At 45.5% G+C, this 18,632-nt stretch overlaps 1 protein-coding gene across 1 annotated transcript in view; it reads right to left on the bottom strand.

Moving 5' to 3' along the window:
• CASQ2 (calsequestrin 2) overlaps positions 1-18,632 on the bottom strand; it is a 64,999-nt gene that overhangs the window by 33,141 nt on the left and 13,226 nt on the right. The window contains exons 2-4 of the mRNA XM_039242757.1: positions 6,706-6,790; positions 3,566-3,666; positions 2,103-2,214 (exon numbers count right to left, since the gene is read on the bottom strand). Coding sequence (XP_039098688.1) covers positions 2,103-2,214; positions 3,566-3,666; positions 6,706-6,790 — 298 coding nt within the window. The remainder of the gene's footprint in view (positions 1-2,102; positions 2,215-3,565; positions 3,667-6,705; positions 6,791-18,632) is intronic.

Below are 18,632 nucleotides of genomic sequence, written 5' to 3'. Positions count from 1 at the left end.
TTTCTAATTTTTTTATTTATTTCTAGGAGAGAGAGAGAGAGAGAGAGAGAGAGCGTGAGCAGGGAAGGGTCAGAGAGAGAGGGAGTCACAGACTCTGAAACAGGCTCCAGGCTCTGAGCTGGCAGTCAGCACAGAGCCCGACGCGGGGCTCGAACCCACTAACCGCGAGATCATGACCTAAGCGAAAGTCGGACGCTTAACCGACTAAGCCACCCAGGTGCCCCCTTTTTTTTTAAATTTTTTATTTATCAAAAGCTATAGTTTTAGAAGCCAGTACAACATTCTCATTCAAATACTTAAAAATATTTTATTTGGAAGATTTATGCAATGCAATATTGATAACTTCTCTCTTATCTTGTTTTATTATTATTATTATTATTATTATTATTATTATTGTTAGTAGTAGCAGTAGTAGTAGAATATAAAGAAAGCAAAAGGATGTTTTGTTTTGTTTTTCTAAGTCGAAATCCCTTCCAAGTCACTCTTATGGGCTGCACAAGCACCCCCACATTTTGTGTGTGCCATGATGTGAAAAGGTGTGTAAGTCTTGAAAGCACAAAACAGTGTTTAAGTGTGTCAGCTATAACGGCAGTTTCCTGGGACTGAAATGGTGGCTCTACAATTTATTTCCTAGCTGTGTGATAGTGGGCTAATTTAACCTTTGTGTTCCTTTCATTTCCTCATCATTAAAATGCTGTTAATATGGTAACCACCCTACAGGCTGGTCATGAGAAAGAAATGAAGGCATCTATATGGAGCTCCTGGCATAGACCAGGCCCATGATGTGTGTTGATGAAAGGGAGCTGTTTCTGTCACTTGGTGTAGCAGGGAGGACAGGAACTGGAAGATGTGCTCTTTATCTCAGTCTGGGTCTGGCCTCCCTCCTTATCTGCTATCCTGAGTTTAATGGAGGAGAGAGACACAGAGGATGCAGCAGACAGAGGGGTGGGGACAGAAAAGGAGAAAGGGAAATGGAAGGAAACCAAAGAGAAAGAAGAAGGGGTAGGCAGAGCACCCTACAGTAGCCAGCATCTAAAAGAAACAGAAAGATCGCAGTGAAATCACCCAAAGGAGGACTGGGCAAACCACTTCTGCTAGCCACCTTCCCCCGCACACTAGTAGTGAGTAGAGAGTCCCCAGCAGAGAGACTTTTACGTAACATGTGAGAAGACATGACATTTGGTCACGGGAGGGAGAACATGGTGGCTTGTTGGCGCGAAGACCAAGGATGCCAGATGGCAGATGGGTAACAGCTTCACAAAGGATTTTCAAAACATTTTCAAAATACCTTGGACGTTCCAGAGACATAAGCAGCCCTCCTCTGCATGGCCCCCTCGCGCTAATGCGACCATGGTTATGCCCACTCCCCCTACACTCTCCTTCTCTGCACAGCTGAGACTTCAGGAAAAGGATTACTTCATGGGGACATGCTGCCAAATGTACTCCAATAGTAGCTTTGCTGGGCCCTCCTCTTCCTGACTCCCACTCTCCACCCTCTCACCCCTGCAAGGGTGGTGGTAGCGCTGTGATGCATTCCTGTGCCCACCCAGAGCCTGACCGCAAAGCGTTCAAAGGGATTAAACCCAAGGGTGAGGCTGTGCTATTACAGGGAGCCTCGGAGGCCATCTGTGGGGATGGCCAGCAAGTTTCCACATTGTGGGAAGCTGCAAAGCCCTGCTGACTCAAATTTTCCTCTAATCCTGTCCAAGTGGCTGAGAAGCTCTCCAACCAGTGACCAGAGGAGGGCCCAACGTCAGGGAAAGAGCCCACTACTTACTTATTTTAGGGGAGAGGCCCACTGGTAGGTGGGCAGGTGGAAGAAGACTTTTCTCTATTTTGTAAAACACTTACCTCCCCTTGATCACCTCTGATCAAGATCGGAGAACACAGCCCAACCTTAATGCTCTTGCAGCATCCCTGCCTGTTTTGCATCATTCTTGTACCTGCGTCCCACCCACTGCAGAGGGTGCAAGGAAGGCTCTCCCTCTATCCCACCCAGCACAGGATATGCCGACAGCCCATCCTCTTTCTGGGTGACATGTAACCTATCCGGTTGGGAATCTAGCCTTTAGACTCACAGGTGGGGCTGACAGACAACTTACACTCCGAGTCTTCACTCTTGAAAAAGCCAATGAGTTTGATCTGGTCCTCAATGCGTTCAAAGGCTTGGACTTCCAGTTTGCTGCTGATGATCTCCACAGGATCTTCAATTAGCTAGAATGGCACACACACGCGCACACACACACACGTATATGAAATATGTTCCAACAAGAGAACTGTGCCTTCCTCAGTGGGGAAATTGGGCACACATGTAAGATACTTTGCCAGGAAGCTGTGGACCCCATGCACCCTCAGTGCGCACAGAGGCAATGCCTTCCAAGGAATGGACGTAACTCAAGGGGTAGGCCAATTGGGCAGTTCTATTTCTCTTGTCCGTATGGAGTTTGGAATGGCATGTGACCCAGTTCTGGCCAATGACTCTCCGGGGCAGATGTGCTGCAAGCTTTGGGAAAGTTCTCCTTTCCTTTAAAGAGAAGGAGGGAAGCCAGATCCTCCCCCACCTTCCCCCCCCTCCAACCGCCCCTCACTGTGTATGAATGAGGAGTTGTGCTATCAGCTCCCGCCACTGCTGTCTTATAACCAACCCAAAAATAGTCAGCTTTAGGACAAAGGCAAAACACTGAGAAGCGCACTACCTGTGATTTATCAATAAGTCTAACATCTGCCCTCACTCTGCTCTTCCATTTGTGCTTTGAGGTAGTTGAGTCTGGTTTCCATTACGTGCATCTAAAAGCCTCTGCGTAGCAGACAGAGATGGGCCAGTGCTGGGCTGACCCAGAGTTTTCTGTTGCCTCCTTCACATTTTTAGGGCTTGTAGGTCATGGGTCCACGAGAGAGCCGAGGTGGTCTTGGGTGGTTCTTTGCAGGAGGTGGCCTTCAACTCACTTTTGACTCACTCTGTCTGGGTTTTTTGAGGCCACGAGGAAGAGGCTACAGGCCACCGTGCACTAGCCAGTATCCGGGGAATCATTGACACGGATGTCGTCTATCTGTACAGGTATCTGTTCAAAAGCATTCTACTTCACAGCTACTACTGAAAGTGTGCGTTTCTCTATGGATAACACATCTTTATCAGGTAGGTTGCTCTAGCTGCCTGAGCACATGGATCTGGAGTGTTGTACCTCTGTGGCTGAGAGGGGAGTGGGATAGCGGGGGGCCCTTAGTCCTGCCCCCTCAGCTGACTGTTCCTCTGTCTCCATCTCTGATTATCCATCTCTCTCTCCCGCTCTCCCCAGGTCCTCTTCAGATGCCCTGGAACAAAGCCAATGGGGCTTCAGGGGTTCGTGGTGTATAACTGCTAAGAGAATTAATGTGTTGCCTACATTTTTTTCCCAGGAGAAAATAGCACTGTGAAGTAAGTTCTCCTAGGTTTTTGTGAGGCATGGGGATCTGTCTTAGGCCAGGATGGAGTATCCAGCTTCTCCGCTTTGACTTAGGGGCTTTACACCCCCCTCTGTGGGAACCCAAGCAGCTCCATGCATGGCCACAGTGGGTAAATGCTTACGTCCAGGAGAAACTCCACCAGGACGTCAGCGGCAAACTCGCCATCAAACTCAATCGTGCGATCGCCCTTAAGAATATACAGGCTTCCTTCTTCATCAAAACCTGGAAGAAAAAAAGAGCCCCCAAGAGAAGGTCACCTTGATGCAAGAAAAGTCATCCCAGGGGCTGAAGTCTGGCTCAGGATCTGTGGAGCTGGCATTAACCTTGGGGTCAGTTCCCTTGGAAACCACCCCTGGAAAGAATACCCTAAGTACACATTTAAATGGACATAGTCAAGAACCAACAGCCCCACCTAAACTTTAATTTGAAAGAAAGCTTGATTCTCTACTCTACTGCTGTTTTCATTTTCCAAGTATACTGCAGCCTCATTCTCCCCCATCAAAATGTTTCAATGCCCACTGCCTACTTGACTCCTTTTAGCCGGGCATTCCAGTCCCTCCACAACCTAGTGCCAATCCTCCCCCCTTCACATTCTCCCTTGGCTAGACCTGCTCTCTTAATCCTCTCTGCGCTCTCCTTCCTTCTTGCCCTCGTGCTGAGGTGACAGGGACTGTGAAGGAAAAGTCACAGAGTGTGGTTCTTTACCCAGATGTTCTCCTGGTTCCCTAAATTTGGAGTGACCTCCACCCTTGCTCTCCTTCTGGTCAGTTCCTTTGGATCTCAGCTTAGGACTCCTCTTTCCCAAGGAGGTCACGCCAGTATCTCTTGCCATCATTGCTTTTTTCTCAGCTTCGTTTATAGGAACTCACTGGAACGGTAAGCTCCCCCAAAGGCAGGACCACTGTCATCTTGGTACCCCCAGCAGCGTGCACAGAGCCTGGACACATCGGGCACCCCATAAACGTCCATGGCCAGAATGAGCAGCTGACTTTTCTATTGTGGCTGAATTCTGCCCATCTTTTTCCAGTTAGCTGATAATCTGCAAGGGAAAGTTCTGCATCTCTTCTGCCCTCCATTGCTCCTGGCGTAATGCTATGCGCTTTAGCAAATGTTCGATGCTGGAAAACTGCATTTCCCTCCAGGAATGCTAAATAACTCAGGCTGGCATGTGGTCCAACTGCATGTCATCCTTAGTTCCTTAGACTAATTGTTTTCAAACTCTCTATTAGCTGGAGAATGCTTTCTCCAAAGGAACTCTCCTGTAGAACCTGTAGAGGAAAGGAGGCTGGCCCACTGCCTGCTGTGTCCAGGGCAGGTCCGAAAGGCCGCAGGCACACCTGGAGCACCATCTGTAAATCTAAAGGGTCAAGGTGTCAAGTACCCTTGACCGATCACAAAGGGTAACTTGGGAATATCAGTCAGTGTCCTGCTGTTGGATTTTTCTCTAAGTGAAAACCAGTTAGGAGGCTTTTGTAGTAGTTCAGACATAGCCTGACGGAGACCAAACTCAGGCAAATGGAAAGGAGGATGATGATGAAGGCACAGGTTCACAAAATACTGCTGTCCTGTAAACTCCGAGAACCAAAAACTAATTCCTGCTCCAATTCCTCCAGGTTGAACGGAATGAGAAATGTTCATTTAGATTTTTTAAGCTCTCTGTCCCCTGGAGAAAGCCCACTGGTCCATTCTTACAAAAGCTTGCCCAGCACCCCCCCCCCAACACACACCCTAAATTCTTAGATCACTGGAATGCCACTATTCTCCTCCAACTAAATTTACTGGAAATTTTCTCAAATTCAACTTCCCATGGAAGCAATGGGAAAGAAGACTAGGGAATCAACAGGTTCTGGGTAAAGAGAAACAAGTCATTAAGTTGCTTTTGACTAGAGAGAGAGTTTAACATACTCTGTTCCCCTCGTCAAGGCGGGGAAAATATTCCTTAATGTATCTCCAGGGAGATACTCAGACATTCTTTTTTTTTAATGTTTTTTTTAATTTATTGCTCAGAGAGAGAGAGCTTGAGGAGGAGAGGGTCAGAGAGAGATAGATACAGAATCTGAAGCAGGCTCCAGGCTCTGAGCTAGCTGTCAGCACAGAGCCCAACACAGGGCTTGATACCACAAACTGTGAGATCATGACCAGAGCTAAAGTCGGACGCTTAACTGACTGAGCCACCCAGGCGCCCCGATACTCAGACATTCTTAATAGTGCATTATCACTTTATAATCATGAATTCTTCCTTGTGTCTAACCTAAATACAGTCTCATAGAATTTAAATCTTTAAAAAGGAAAGAAAGAATGAGAGAGAGAGAGAGAGAGAGAGAGAGAGAAAGAAAGAAAGAAAGAAAGAAAGAAAGAAAGAAAGAAAGAAAGAAAGAAAGAAAGAAAGAAAGAAAGAAAGAAAGAAAGAGGCTGGTCTTCTTGAAAATAAGAGAACAGTTGTTTGTAATGCTCAAAGATAATGAACTTTTGAGTACCTGAAGCCACTAATCTTCCTCCCCACCCCCCTTCGTTTACTACTCCAAATCCAATTAACCTTTCTTCAAAGGTCCTGTTTTATAAGCTCCTGCTATTTTTAAAGAGCCATTCTTCACTGGTCATGCAGAAAAGGCAAAATGGGCAGTACATGTGTGTGGGTGCTGCAAAACCAGAGGTACTACCTGTATTCTCTCTCCTTGGGCTTAGGGGTGTGAGAGTCTTAAAGTGCACTTGAAATTAAGCATGACATATTGACACAAGAGATCACAACATGCACTGGGTGGCCACCTAACCATGCTGCATCTAAATCCTCCCTCTCGCCCTTAATGACAATGCCCAGCTGGGGTTTAGCTTTACATTTAGAAACCACTAGGACCCCAGAGTCACTACTATTAAGGTTATCTTGTGTTGCCCAAGATATGAGGAAATAATAGGTGATGGAAGAAGATATCTGCTCTCTTCCATAGAGATGACCATGGCAGTGAGATGAGGAGGCCAGGATTTTAGCCCGCTCTAGGGGCTGAAAAGATAGGTTTGACTTCTTTGGTGTCAATTTCTACAGTGATACAAAGATACATTTGAGGATTCACATAAAATCATGCAATTCAGGCCAATACTACTTTCACAAAACTCATCCCCACCCCAAGACTATGATGTGCAGAATCCTTTTGTATTTATTGAAAAATAGTCCAGTTACCATGCGAGAAGAAATGAAACTGTACTTTTTTTTTTTTGTAAGACACATTTGTTTCTTCCTGGTATGCCTAAAGAAGTCCCACTTACCCAGTTTCCTGGCAAGCCTGGCTTCTTTCTTGGCATCCACCATCACAAAGCCTATATCTTTATGTTCCAGGACCTGGGCCACAAGCTGAAGGGAAAGACAAGCCAGTGAGTAAGGGGACCAAGGGCAGAAAGATGGTAGAATATGTCATAGGATAATATTCTGACCTAATGACAGGAAGATTCTCCTCCATATGTCCAGTTACTCTGACCAATTTGAGCAGCAACAAAGAGATTCCATGCCACCCCCCAGGAGAAGGATGGTTTAGCAGAATGTTCAGAACCCAAGAGAAAAAATGTGAGGACTGGACCTAAGATGTAGGATTTGGAAGAATACATCCACTGTGTCACAGTCTCCTCTGCCCTCGGGGTAGATAAAGTTTGAACTGAGAGAAAGAAGAATCCAAAAGGAAGCAAAGAGCACTTGGATAACAGCAGGGACATGACAAGGGGCCCAGAGCCCTTCCTTAGCCACCAACTGAACATGGAGTCAGGTGGGGACACAAGATATCACAAGGTGCACTTTGTGGTCACTTAGCCATGCCTCATCTAAAGCCTCCCTCTCATCCTTGAAAAAGCCGAGGAACCTTAAAATGAAGGAGAACTGTGCCCCCAATTCCCAAGCATAGTCCTTGGCTTCCTTCAGCCCCTGGGCTTGAGGAGTAGAAATGCCCACTGGGTGTATCTGGCCAATAGACCCAAGATGGCTTCTGAAGTCTTCCTGAGGTCCACTGAGGGAAAGGACTTGTGGAGCCCCAGAATGGAACCATCAGCCCCAAAGGTGCAGCCGTGTCCTAGGTGGACGGAAGGCTGGACACCAGCATAGATGATGACAGCAAGCACAGGTCTGGCATCAAGTTAACCTCCCTGAAACTCAGATTTAAGGAAGCAGGGAGACCCTTGACTGACTGAGATCTATGTCCCGCCATCTGGTGAGTTGGAGCTAAATAGAAACAGTGAAGGAGCTACCAGAGAAATCATGAGATATTAATGTCACTTTTCTTTAAATTAAAAAAAATGTTTATGTCTTTATTTCAAGAGAGAGAGTGCAAGCCAGAGGGGAGCAGGGAAAGAGGGAGAGAGAGAACCCCAAGCAGGCTCCACGCTGTTGGCACAGACCCCCACACGGGGCTCAATCTCATGAACCGTGAGATCATGACCTGAGCTGAAATCAAGAACCAGATGCTCAACTGACTGAGCCACTCAGACACCCCTTTCTTTCAACATTTTACAAAAGGTAATTATAGATTAATGTGTAATTCTAAGAAATGATACAGAGACCCCTTGCACATTTTACCCAGTTTCCCCCAAAGTAACATCTTGTAAAACTGTAGTACAATATCACAAACTAGACACTGGCATTGATATAGTCAAGAAACAGAACATTTCCATAACCACAAGGATGCATCATGTTATCCCTTTACAGCCACCTCCTCTTTCTCCCAAACTCATTCCCTCCCTGAAAAGATTTCTTTTTTAAAAAAATTTTAATGTTTTATTTTTGAGAGAGAGATAGAGACAGCGTGAGCAGGGGAGGGTCAGAGAGAGAGGGAGACACAGAATCTGAAGCAGGCTCCAGGCTCTGAGCTAGCTGTCAGCACAGAGCCCGATGTGGGGCTCGAACCCACGAACCGTGAGATCATGACCTGAGCCGAAGTCAGACGCTTAACTGAGCCACCCAGGCACCCCAAGATTTCTATAATCTTTTCATTTCCAGAATGTTACATAAGTTGAATCATATAGGATGTAACCTTCTGGAAGTGGCTTCTTCAACTCATCATATTTCTCTAGAGAGATTCATCCAGATTCTTGTGTATATCAAAAGGTCATTTTTTAATTTGCTGAGTGGTATTTACATGGTATAGAGGGATTACAGTTTGGTCAACTATTCATCCATTGAAGGACATCTGGGTTGTTTAAAGTTTTGGGCTATAATGAATAAAGCTTCTATAAACATTAATGTACAGGTTTTTTTGTGAAGATTGGTTTTAATTACTCTAGGATATGTGTCAGGAGTGTGATTTCTGGATATAGTAACTGCATGCTTAATGTTTCAAGAAACTGCCAAACTGTTTTCCTGAGTAGCTGTACCACATGACCTTCCCACCAGCAATGTAGAGATGAGCTATCTAGTTCTTCCATATCCCTCCCAGCATTTGGAGTTTTCACTATTTTTAATTTTAGCCATTTTTACAGATGTGTAGTGATATTTCATTATGGTTTTAATTTGCATTCCCCTAATGTCTAATGAGGCTGAACATTTTCTTCATGTGCTTATTTGACATCTATATGTTCTTCTCCACGAAATTCTTGTTCATGTCTTTGCCTATTTACTAAATGGGTTGCTCTTTGATTGTTGAGTTTTGAGAGCTCTTTAATATTAGTCCGTTGTCAGAGATGTGGTTTACAAACAATTCTCCCACTCGGTGGCTTATCTTTTTATTCTCTTAATAGGGTCATTCATAGAAGGAAACATTTTAATTTTGATGAAGTTCCTGTATCAGTTTCTCTGTTTATGGATTGTGCCTTGGTGTTAAGTCTCAGAACTCTTTCAAGCTCTGTATCCTGAAATTTTCTCCCGATTCTTTTTCTAAAAATTTTATAGTTTTAATTTTACTTTCGGGTTCATGATCCATTTTGAGCTACACGTCGGCAAGGTATACTTGATAGGTATACAAGATAACTTCAACTTATCTTGAAGTTCTTTTTTCTTTTTGGCCAGCACCATTGTTGAAAAGGCCATCTCTCCCCCACTGAATTGCTTTTACACCTTTGTCAAAGATCAGTTGACATAACTCTGTGGAGATGCTGCTTTCTCTCATCTGTCTGTCAATATCACATGGTTTTATGACAGTAGCTATATACTATCTCTTGAAGGTGAGTAGATTGCCTCTTCCCACATGATTCTTTTTCAAAATTGCTTTAGCTAGTTTAGTTCATTTGCATTTCCATATAAATTTTAGAATAATCTTGTCTATAATTACAAAAAAATATTTCTAGGACTTTCATAGGAATTGGATTGAATCTTTTTTAAAAATGCTTATTTATTTTTGAGAGAGACAGAGCACAAGGAGGGAAGGGGCAGAGAGAGAGGGAGACACAGAATCTGAAGCAGGTTCCAGGCTCCAAGCTGTCATTGGCACAGAGCCTGACGCAGGGCTCGAACTCACAACTCGCAAGATCATGACCTGTACAGAAGTCAGATGCTTAACCAACTGAGCTATTCAGGCGCCCCTGCATTGAATCTTTAAGTCTGTGTATTAACATGGGGAGAAATGACATATTTACTATGTTGTCCTCTAACTCATGAATACCGTATGCCTCTCCATTTATTGAGATCTGCTTTGACTTCTCCCATCAGCATTGCATAATTCTTTGCACACAAAACGTATGCTTATTTTGTTAGATTTATACCTAATTATTTTTTAAAAGTTTTCAATGTTTATTTATTTTTGAGAGACGACAGCGCTTGAGCAGGGGAGGGGCAGAGAGCGAGGGAGACACAGAATCCAAAGCAGACTAAGCTCTGAGCTGTCAACACAGAGCCCAACACAGGGCTCAAACCCACAAACTGTGAGATCGTGACCTGACCCGAAGTCGGACGCTCCATTGACTGAGCTACCCAGGCGTCCCTATACCTAATTATTTAAATGGTTTCAGTGCTTATTAATAGTATTGTACTTTAAATTTTGGTGGCCATGTTCTTATTGATGGTAAATAGGTATATAATTGGGTTTTCTATATTTACCTTCTATCTTGCAACCCTGCTGAACTATTATTAATGCTAAGAGGTTTTTGTTTTGTTCTTTGCAGATTCTTTTGGACTTTTCTGTGTGGACAATCATGTCATTTACAAAGAGGGACAATTTTTTCCCCTTATCTGTATGCCTCTTCTTTGTGTGTGTGTGTGTGTTTCCTTGTGGCACTGGCAAGGACTTCCAGCATTATGTTGAATCAAAGTGGCAAAAGCGAATGTCTGCACCTTGTTCTCAAGCTTAAGAATTTGTCTACTTTTCCTTTCGGTTCTATCAGTTTTCGCTGCACGTATTTCGCAGTTCTGTCCTTTCGGGCACATCCTTTTAGGATTTCCTGTCTCCTCGGTGGAGTGACCCTGGATCTGTCTGGCTCTGCAGTTTGTGCTATAAATCCTTTTACTTTTTCTTCTGTGGTTGCTTCTCTCATTTCCTCCTCATTCCTACGTCTGCTTTCATTTTCCAGGCATCTGTGTCTTCTCCCTTGGATTTCCTTTCCTCTTACAACTTCCTTGAGGGCTTTCTTTGCCTATTCACTCTCCCTCCCCATTCTCTTTCTTTCTCTCTGCTCCTAACCACTTCTGTTCCTTTAAGGCTAAGGAGATTGGTGGGAAGTGGAGAAACTGCTCTTGGAGGGTCCCTGGTGGCCCAGGGTAGAGGGACAAGCAGCAAATGCCACCACCTGTCCCTCAGGCAGTTTTCTGTCCTTTCTTGATTTTGGCTGAGACTGGGGAAAGGCTTAGGATGAAAGACATCATCAGTGTTTATGTTATGACTCATCTCCAGCTTTCCTGCAAGACTTAAACAGGCTAATCTTTCTGGAAAGTCACTTGGCTTTAGTCTATTGTGTTCAATTCATTAGACAAGGTCATTTTCGAAAGAGTTTTCTGGTTTCCAATATAAGCCACATTGTCCTTACTTACTGCTACCGAAATGTTGACTTAAATGCCCCCTTGTCTATCATTCAGCGTTAATAATGATACTATTAAGTTTCCTTACTCCTGCGTGAGCCTCTAACAGTGGCTCTTAAACTTTAGCATGCATTTAAATCACCACTTAAAATGGGGCTTCCTGAGCCCCAGCTCCAGAAGTAAACAATAGGGCCAGGGTGGGGCTCAGAGATTTACATTTTTATATAAGCCACACTACCACACCTCGTGATTCTGACGCAGAGGATCTCCTATCACACTCCAGGGAGCACTGCTATAAATGATAGTCAGTTCATCCAAAAGTGATACGGTATCGTTTTTTTCAACGGTGACCCTCCAGCCTATGCGGGGCTCTATTGACTCCTCTACCTCAGGCATAGGAAGGACATATAATAATGGTAAGAATATAAGCGATTAACTATGAAAACGAAACGAAGTTTTAACTCTGACCTCTCCTAGGCGTATGCCACCATGTTTTGTTGGGTTTGAGGCCCATGCAAATGTGTGCCTCTCCCAGGCATGGAAAGCGTGGCCTCTAGTTGCTTTATTGATATTTCTATGTGACTCTTGAACCTGCGTGAGTGAGAGGTGCTACCTCAGATAAGCTGAGTTCTGTTGGTTGGGTTTCCTGTTGAACTAAGCATAGCGGGTGACTGTCCTAGCATCGGATGGCTGGGCAGAGCTGGAACTCACAGATGGGCCAGAAACCCGTGCTAGCTGAGAGCTGCCCACCTCCTCCTTGGCACGGTCCCAGCGCTGCTGGTCACTCTCGCCTCCCACCCCGATTAGGCCCAAAGCCTGCCCACTTGAGCTCTGTCATCGCTCCCGTCAACCCCAGCAAGCACCCCTCATGGGCTGAGCCAAGGGCGGCTGGGACTGGCAGCAACCCAAGGGACAGCAGTGAGACTGGGTTGGGGGAGAACATCTGTGATGAAAGTCCGGGCCCTCCTGGGCTGAGTCCTGACATGACCCAGTCCCCCCGGGACCAAGAGTCCCTGCCAGGCTGAGGGGGCCGGCCGGACATTGTTTGCCTCCCTCACTTGGCTCCATCTTATCTCGCCTTTGCTCTGATCCTAAATCTCCAGCTCATCTGTCCTTCCCCCCCCTCTCGAGCAGCCCAGTCTCACTGCACTCTCTCTCATTCGCTGCCAGCCTTGGCGCCCCTGGCTGTAAAGCCAGCTCCAGGCTCATCTTTCACTCCAGCCTCCTCTCTGTGAATTCCAACAACCCACGGCAGGGACATGGCTCTCTGACACTTATTTTGCAGCCATGAGAGTCATGTATAAGTCTCTTCTGTTTCATCCATCTTTCCTCCCTAAGGAGAAAGACCCCATTTTGTGCCTCTGGTCTCTCATCTACCTCCTTACAGACACTCCTCATACTTTGGATGAATGGATGGGCTGGCCCGAGCACTTCATAAATTCAAGGGGCTTCTGAGCCAAATTGTCACTAATTACAGTGATTAAGAGTTACAAATATGAGGAAGAGAAAAAAATAGTCAATATGTCTCCTAAATTCCAAGAAGACTGGAATACTCTTGTCCCATCTGACTGCAATTTTCTTGTATTGACTTATAATCTTTCCCCTGCTGGTTTTGTTAGTTTGGTTGGTTGGTTACTTCTCAGATGGTCTGTCCTTGTCCAGCCTGGAGAATGGTTGGCATACGCAGCTCTGGGCACTGATGCAATGCTTATTCTTTCCAGAAACATTAGGATTTGCTTTGGCCATAGATAATTCTTTTTTTCAATTTTTTAATTATTTTATTTTATTATTATTATTATTATTTTATGTTTTATTTATTTCTAGGAGAGAGAGAGAGACAGCGTGAGCAGGGGAGGGTCAGAGAGAGAGGGAGTCACAGACTCTGAAACAGGCTCCAGGCTCTGAGCTGGCAATCAGCACAGAGCCCGACGCAGGGCTCGAACCCACGAACCGTGAGATCATGACCTAAGCGAAAGTCGGACACTTAACCGACTAACCCACCCTGGTGCCCCTATTATTATTTTTTTTAAGTTGGCTTCACACCCAGCACAGAGCCCAACGCAGGGCTTGAACTCATGACCCTGAGGATCAAGACCTGAGCTGAGATCAAGAGTCAGACGCCTAACCGACTGAACCATCCAGGTGCCCCAGATGATCCTTTTGAGTACAAAACTAACTTTAAAAAAAAGTTATACTAAATAATATGTACAATTCAGTGTAAATAAGCATACGTCATGGTATACCCTTTTTCTCTTTATATCGCATTGTATAGGCATTTATTACACCAATGCTACCTCTGTAATGACGGAATCAAAGTAGATCTCATCTTTAAATGAACAAATGAATCTCACCTTTAAATAGCTTATCCCAGTCATTAAGAATATAGCACTTGGGAGCGCCTGGGGGGCTCAATCGGTTGAGCGTCTGACTTCGGCTCAGGTCATGATCTCGCGGTCCGTGGGTTCGAGCCCCATGTTAGGCTCTGTGCTTGTAGCTCGGAGCCTGGAGCTGCTTCGGATTCTGTGTCTCCCTCTCTCTGCCCCTCCCCTGCTCATGCTCTGTCACTCTCTGTCTCTCAAAAAAAAAAAAAAAAAAGAACACACCACTTGGCGTCAGTGACCTGGGTTCCCAACTGACTTGGCCCTAAGTGCTGTGAGTCTGCTATAAAATGTGGATGATAACAGCCCGTTTCATGAGGCTGTTTTGAAGGTTACATGAGATAATGCACGTAAAGTTGTTGACACAGCTTTGGGCATGCAATAAGTGCTAAATAAATGTTGAATTTTGTTCTTAGTATTAAGACAGCTGGATAAGGACCTTGTGCCACTTCCAAAGGATCAAAGCCGAATGTGCTGGAATGGAAAGAAAGCAAAAACTATGAATTGAGGACCTGCTATGATCAAGGTGCGTGTGATAAACAAAAGCGTGTAAGACACGTCAGAGCATCAAGGACCGTGTAGTTTCATTAGGGAAGAAGCTAATGGAAAATTACCTGGTAGGCACTAAAGGAAACTAGGGTTATGGAGGCTCAGAGAGAGCTTGTGAGCAGGGAGGTCAAACCATGCAGAGCCTAGGGGGCTGTGAGAAGCGGCGTGGATTGAACTTCTGCACACTCAGGATGAACTCTAAAATCCCTAGCGTGGCCAGCCAGGCCCTGCCCGGTTGGCCTGCCTGCCTCTCCAACCTCATTTGGGACCACTCTGCCTCTTACTTAATGCACTCTTCTTCGGTTCCTCCAAACGTCAAGCTCTCTCCTGCCTCAGGAGGTCCTGGTACGGGGTAATCTCGTTCAGCTGTGTCCCCAGGCGCAAGGCCGGCACCGGCTGCAGCTGTCTGCAGGAGCACCTGGTTCAGTCACACAGAGGCACCGAACGTGCCCCGTTCATGTCCACCCTTCCCGCTTCCTAGAAGAGCCTGTCTCTTCACCAGCCGTGATGTCTACATGGAAATGTCAGTGCCGCAAAAGGCATCCCCTGAGCCTCCCTCCCCGCCCCGCCCCCCCCCCGTCTGAGTTGGGTGCCTTCAGCACTCCTGTCCGAGGAGGACACGCCTCTTTCTCAGCTCACAAGCACACCTCAACCTACAGGTTGCTTGTCTGCACCTACTCATGTGATAGCCTATCAGCTCTCTGTCCATGTCTGTCTTTCTCCCGTACTCTCCCTAGTACAGTACCTGACCAGAATGGATCTCAAACCCTTAGTTCCTTGCTTTCGGTATGAACTCATTTAGATGTAGAATCCAAAAACAAAACAAAAAGATACAATAAAACTTAACTCATAGATACAGAGAACAGATGGGTGGTTGCCAGAGGTAGGGTGGAGGGGGCGGACAAAATCAATGAAGGGGGTCAAAAGGTACAAACATCCACTTATAAGGCAAATAAGTCCTATGGATGTAATATACAGCATAATGGGTATAGTGTTATACATATACATAATATATATAATACACTTTACAAATAACATACAATATATTATATGTAATGTATATATGTATAAATATAAAATATGTATTCCATACAATATATAAATTTAAAATAAATATTATTTATATAGAAATATATAAATATAGGGGCGCCTGGGTGGCTTAGTCGGTTAAGCGTCCGACTTTCGCTTAGGTCATGATCTCGCGGTTCGTGGGTTCGAGCCCCGCGTCGGGCTCTGTGCTGACTGCCAGCTCAGAGCCTGGAGCCTGTTTCAGAGTCTGTATCTCCCTCTCTCTCTGACCCTCCCCTGCTCACGCTGTCTCTCTCTCCTAGAAATAAATAAAAAATATTAAAAAAAAAAGAAATATATAAATATAAAATACAGTATTATGTATACACATATATACAAATATATGTGTATACATAATACTGTATTGTATGTCTGAAAGTTTATGTGTATAAATACATAATATATATTATATATAAATACAAAATACAGTATTGTATATACATATATATGTCTGAAAGCTGCTAAAATAGAATATGTAATATACAGCATAATAGGTATAGTTTACATATATAATACAGTATTATATATGCAAATAAATACACACATATATATGTCAGACTGTATTGTATGTCTGAAAGTTGCTAAGAGAATAGATCTGAAAAGTTCTCAACACAAGGAAAAAATCAGTAGCTATATGTGGTGATGGATGTGTTAACTAAAATTACCATGGTGACCATTTTACAATATATACATGTATCAAACAATTATTCTGTATACCTAAATCAAATATAATGTTACATGTCAGCTGTATCTCAGTAAAAATTGTTTCACTGAATATTTTCATAAAATAAAAATAACAAGAAGATATTGAAGTCATCTGGTTACATGAACTGATGGAAGTGTTATATTACTAAATTCCACTGTGAAATGAAAAACACAGCCAAATTTTTCACCTATCATTTAGATCCCAAATTCATAGAATAGCATATTCAACTCCCAATTTTCAGGAAAATCTATAGAGCCAAACCTGTCCTGAAAAGTAGAATTGTTACTCGCTTTTGTATCTGTACACTGCATACGTTACTATTTCACATCCGTGTTGCACATGAAGTACTCTATAAATTGCAATCTTAAGGGGCTATAGTAGGTACCATCTTTGCAGTACGGTGTGCCAATTTGCAAGTTAACCACTTTCATGTGGAAATTGAGGTTTCTGGCTTTCCCTGAGAAATCAGAAGAGCTGGAACTACATCTCTACCTGCAGAAGATAAAAACACCATTTGGTTTCTAAGCAAATGAATGAATGAAAGAGGAGGCTGCGTGGAAGAGGGGAGGCCCGCTGGACTTTGAGCAAGGAGGAGAGTGTGGCCAGGCAGCGGAGAGCGGCGAGGGCATCTCAGGAAGACAAAATGGCAGAGCGGACATTTGGAGACACAGCTGTGCAGGGTGAGTGTAGAACAGGTTGCCTTACTTGAACAGAGAGCTTATCTGAGGATGTCGAATGGAGTGGTGTATTTAAGGCACGTGTGAGAGAAAGAGAGTAAAGGATTTGAATACTGGAATGAGCAGTTCTGAGTTGGGAGTGTTTGTGTAAGAGAACAACATGGCTACTTTGAGCTTGAGGAGGGCTGACCTGAGGGCACAGCCCAGATAGACAGAAAGAAGAGTGGAAAGGAAAGGTGACCAGCTGAGGGCCTGACGCCATTGTCTGCATGTGACATGACTGATCTCAGACTGAGGCAGCAGCAGCGGACGGGGAAGAAGTAACCAGGGAGGTGATGTTACACATGGAGAGTCAGTCAGATCAGCAACTCTTCTGTGGCTTTGGAGAGAGAAGGGGGGGAGGTAAGATGACTCCAGGGTCTCCAGCCAGGGGACAGAGTGAAGGACAAAGCAGTGGCATCAGGAGGGCATGCCAGAACCGGAGGCAAGATTCTCAGTTTGGATTAGATGCAATGTGTTCATGGCAGTCGAGATCCAGCCAAGGGCTGGAGGTACCAAGCTCGGGGGCGAGGACCCAGTGGAGTGGTGGAGGTGGGAGGGGGGAGTGTAAGGGCGGCTGGCGTCTTCAGGGAGAACAGTGTGTAGGGAAACCACAGTGGGGAGGATTGACCATCTCATAGGAGGCAAGAGCAGGAAGAGGAGCCGCTCTGGAGGTGGAGAGGAATTGGGGGTGGTGCAGAAATCAGAGGAGGACAGGGAACATAGGGATCCAAAGTCATGAGAGGAGAGCGGCTAGAGAAGGAGCAGGTGGTTGGATCGAAAATTGCGGGGGGGGGGGGTCACGGACAGTAGGACCACCATGAGGTCTCCTTTCAGGACGGGTAAGTCACTGGTGACCTTTCAGAGAAGCGCTGGGCCAGGAGCCAAAGCACTGGTAGTTGAGCACTTGAGTGGGTGGCTAGCACATGTTAGAGCAGGTGTGGCCCACTTGTTTAAGAAGTTGACCCATGAAAGGCGGGAGACAAAGCTCCAGCCAGCACCCGTGGGCCACGTGACTGTTCCCTTGGGCCCCAGGATAGCACATGCGGAACACCGGGGCCCCATGGTTGTCCTTCCAAGTCCGGTCCCTTTGTGGTGCTCAATGCCAGGGACAGATTGAAGAAAGCTACATTCATACCACATTTCATGGGCAGAGGGAAGGTGGGGACGGCATGGGGCAGCAGAGGACATACAGTGGCTCCATTAAAGGGGACTGGGTCTGGGGCACCTGGTGGCTCAGTCGGTTAAGCGTCCGACTTTGGCTCAGGTCATGATCTCACAGTTTGTGGGTTCGAGCCCCACGTCGGGCTCTGTGCTGACAGCTCAGAGCCTGGAGCGTGTTTTGGATTCTGTGTCTCCCTCTCTCTCTGGCCCTCCCCTGCTCACACTGTCTCTCTCTCTCTCTCTCTCTCTCTCTCTCTCAGAAATAAATAAAACATTAAAAAAAATAAAGGGAACTGGGTGTGTGTGGGGGGGGGCGCGGAATACTTTCTGCAAAGTCAAGAATCCAGAGAAAAGGGAGGACTGACGAGCCTGGGGAAAAGTGTCACAGATCTTTGCTCGAAGGGAATGTCCCTCAGGCCAGTCATTAAAAATACCCTGGCTGCGATCCTGCTCTTTCCATGTAAGCCAAGAAGCAAACTGTTTTCACCCACTGTCCCTGATACCATCTGGCGACATGTCAAGCAGTTCAACAACTGTGTGCCCTCCCTTGAAACCGGAGAGCTGACGTTTATCCCCGGTAATCTCCTGTCACTTTCCAACACCCTCAAATGAGGCCTGGGCTATGTATAGCTGGGCATTGCACATGACATCCCCACGCGGGAGAGAGACGAGGGAATGGAACAGCT

The sequence above is a fragment of the Hyaena hyaena genome, unplaced genomic scaffold (assembly GCF_003009895.1).
Source record: "Hyaena hyaena isolate Hyena2069 unplaced genomic scaffold, ASM300989v1 scaffold_217, whole genome shotgun sequence".
Taxonomy (NCBI): domain Eukaryota; kingdom Metazoa; phylum Chordata; class Mammalia; order Carnivora; family Hyaenidae; genus Hyaena; species Hyaena hyaena.
The sequence above is the reverse complement of the archived record's forward strand: the minus strand, read 5'-3'. Positions and strand labels throughout refer to the sequence as shown.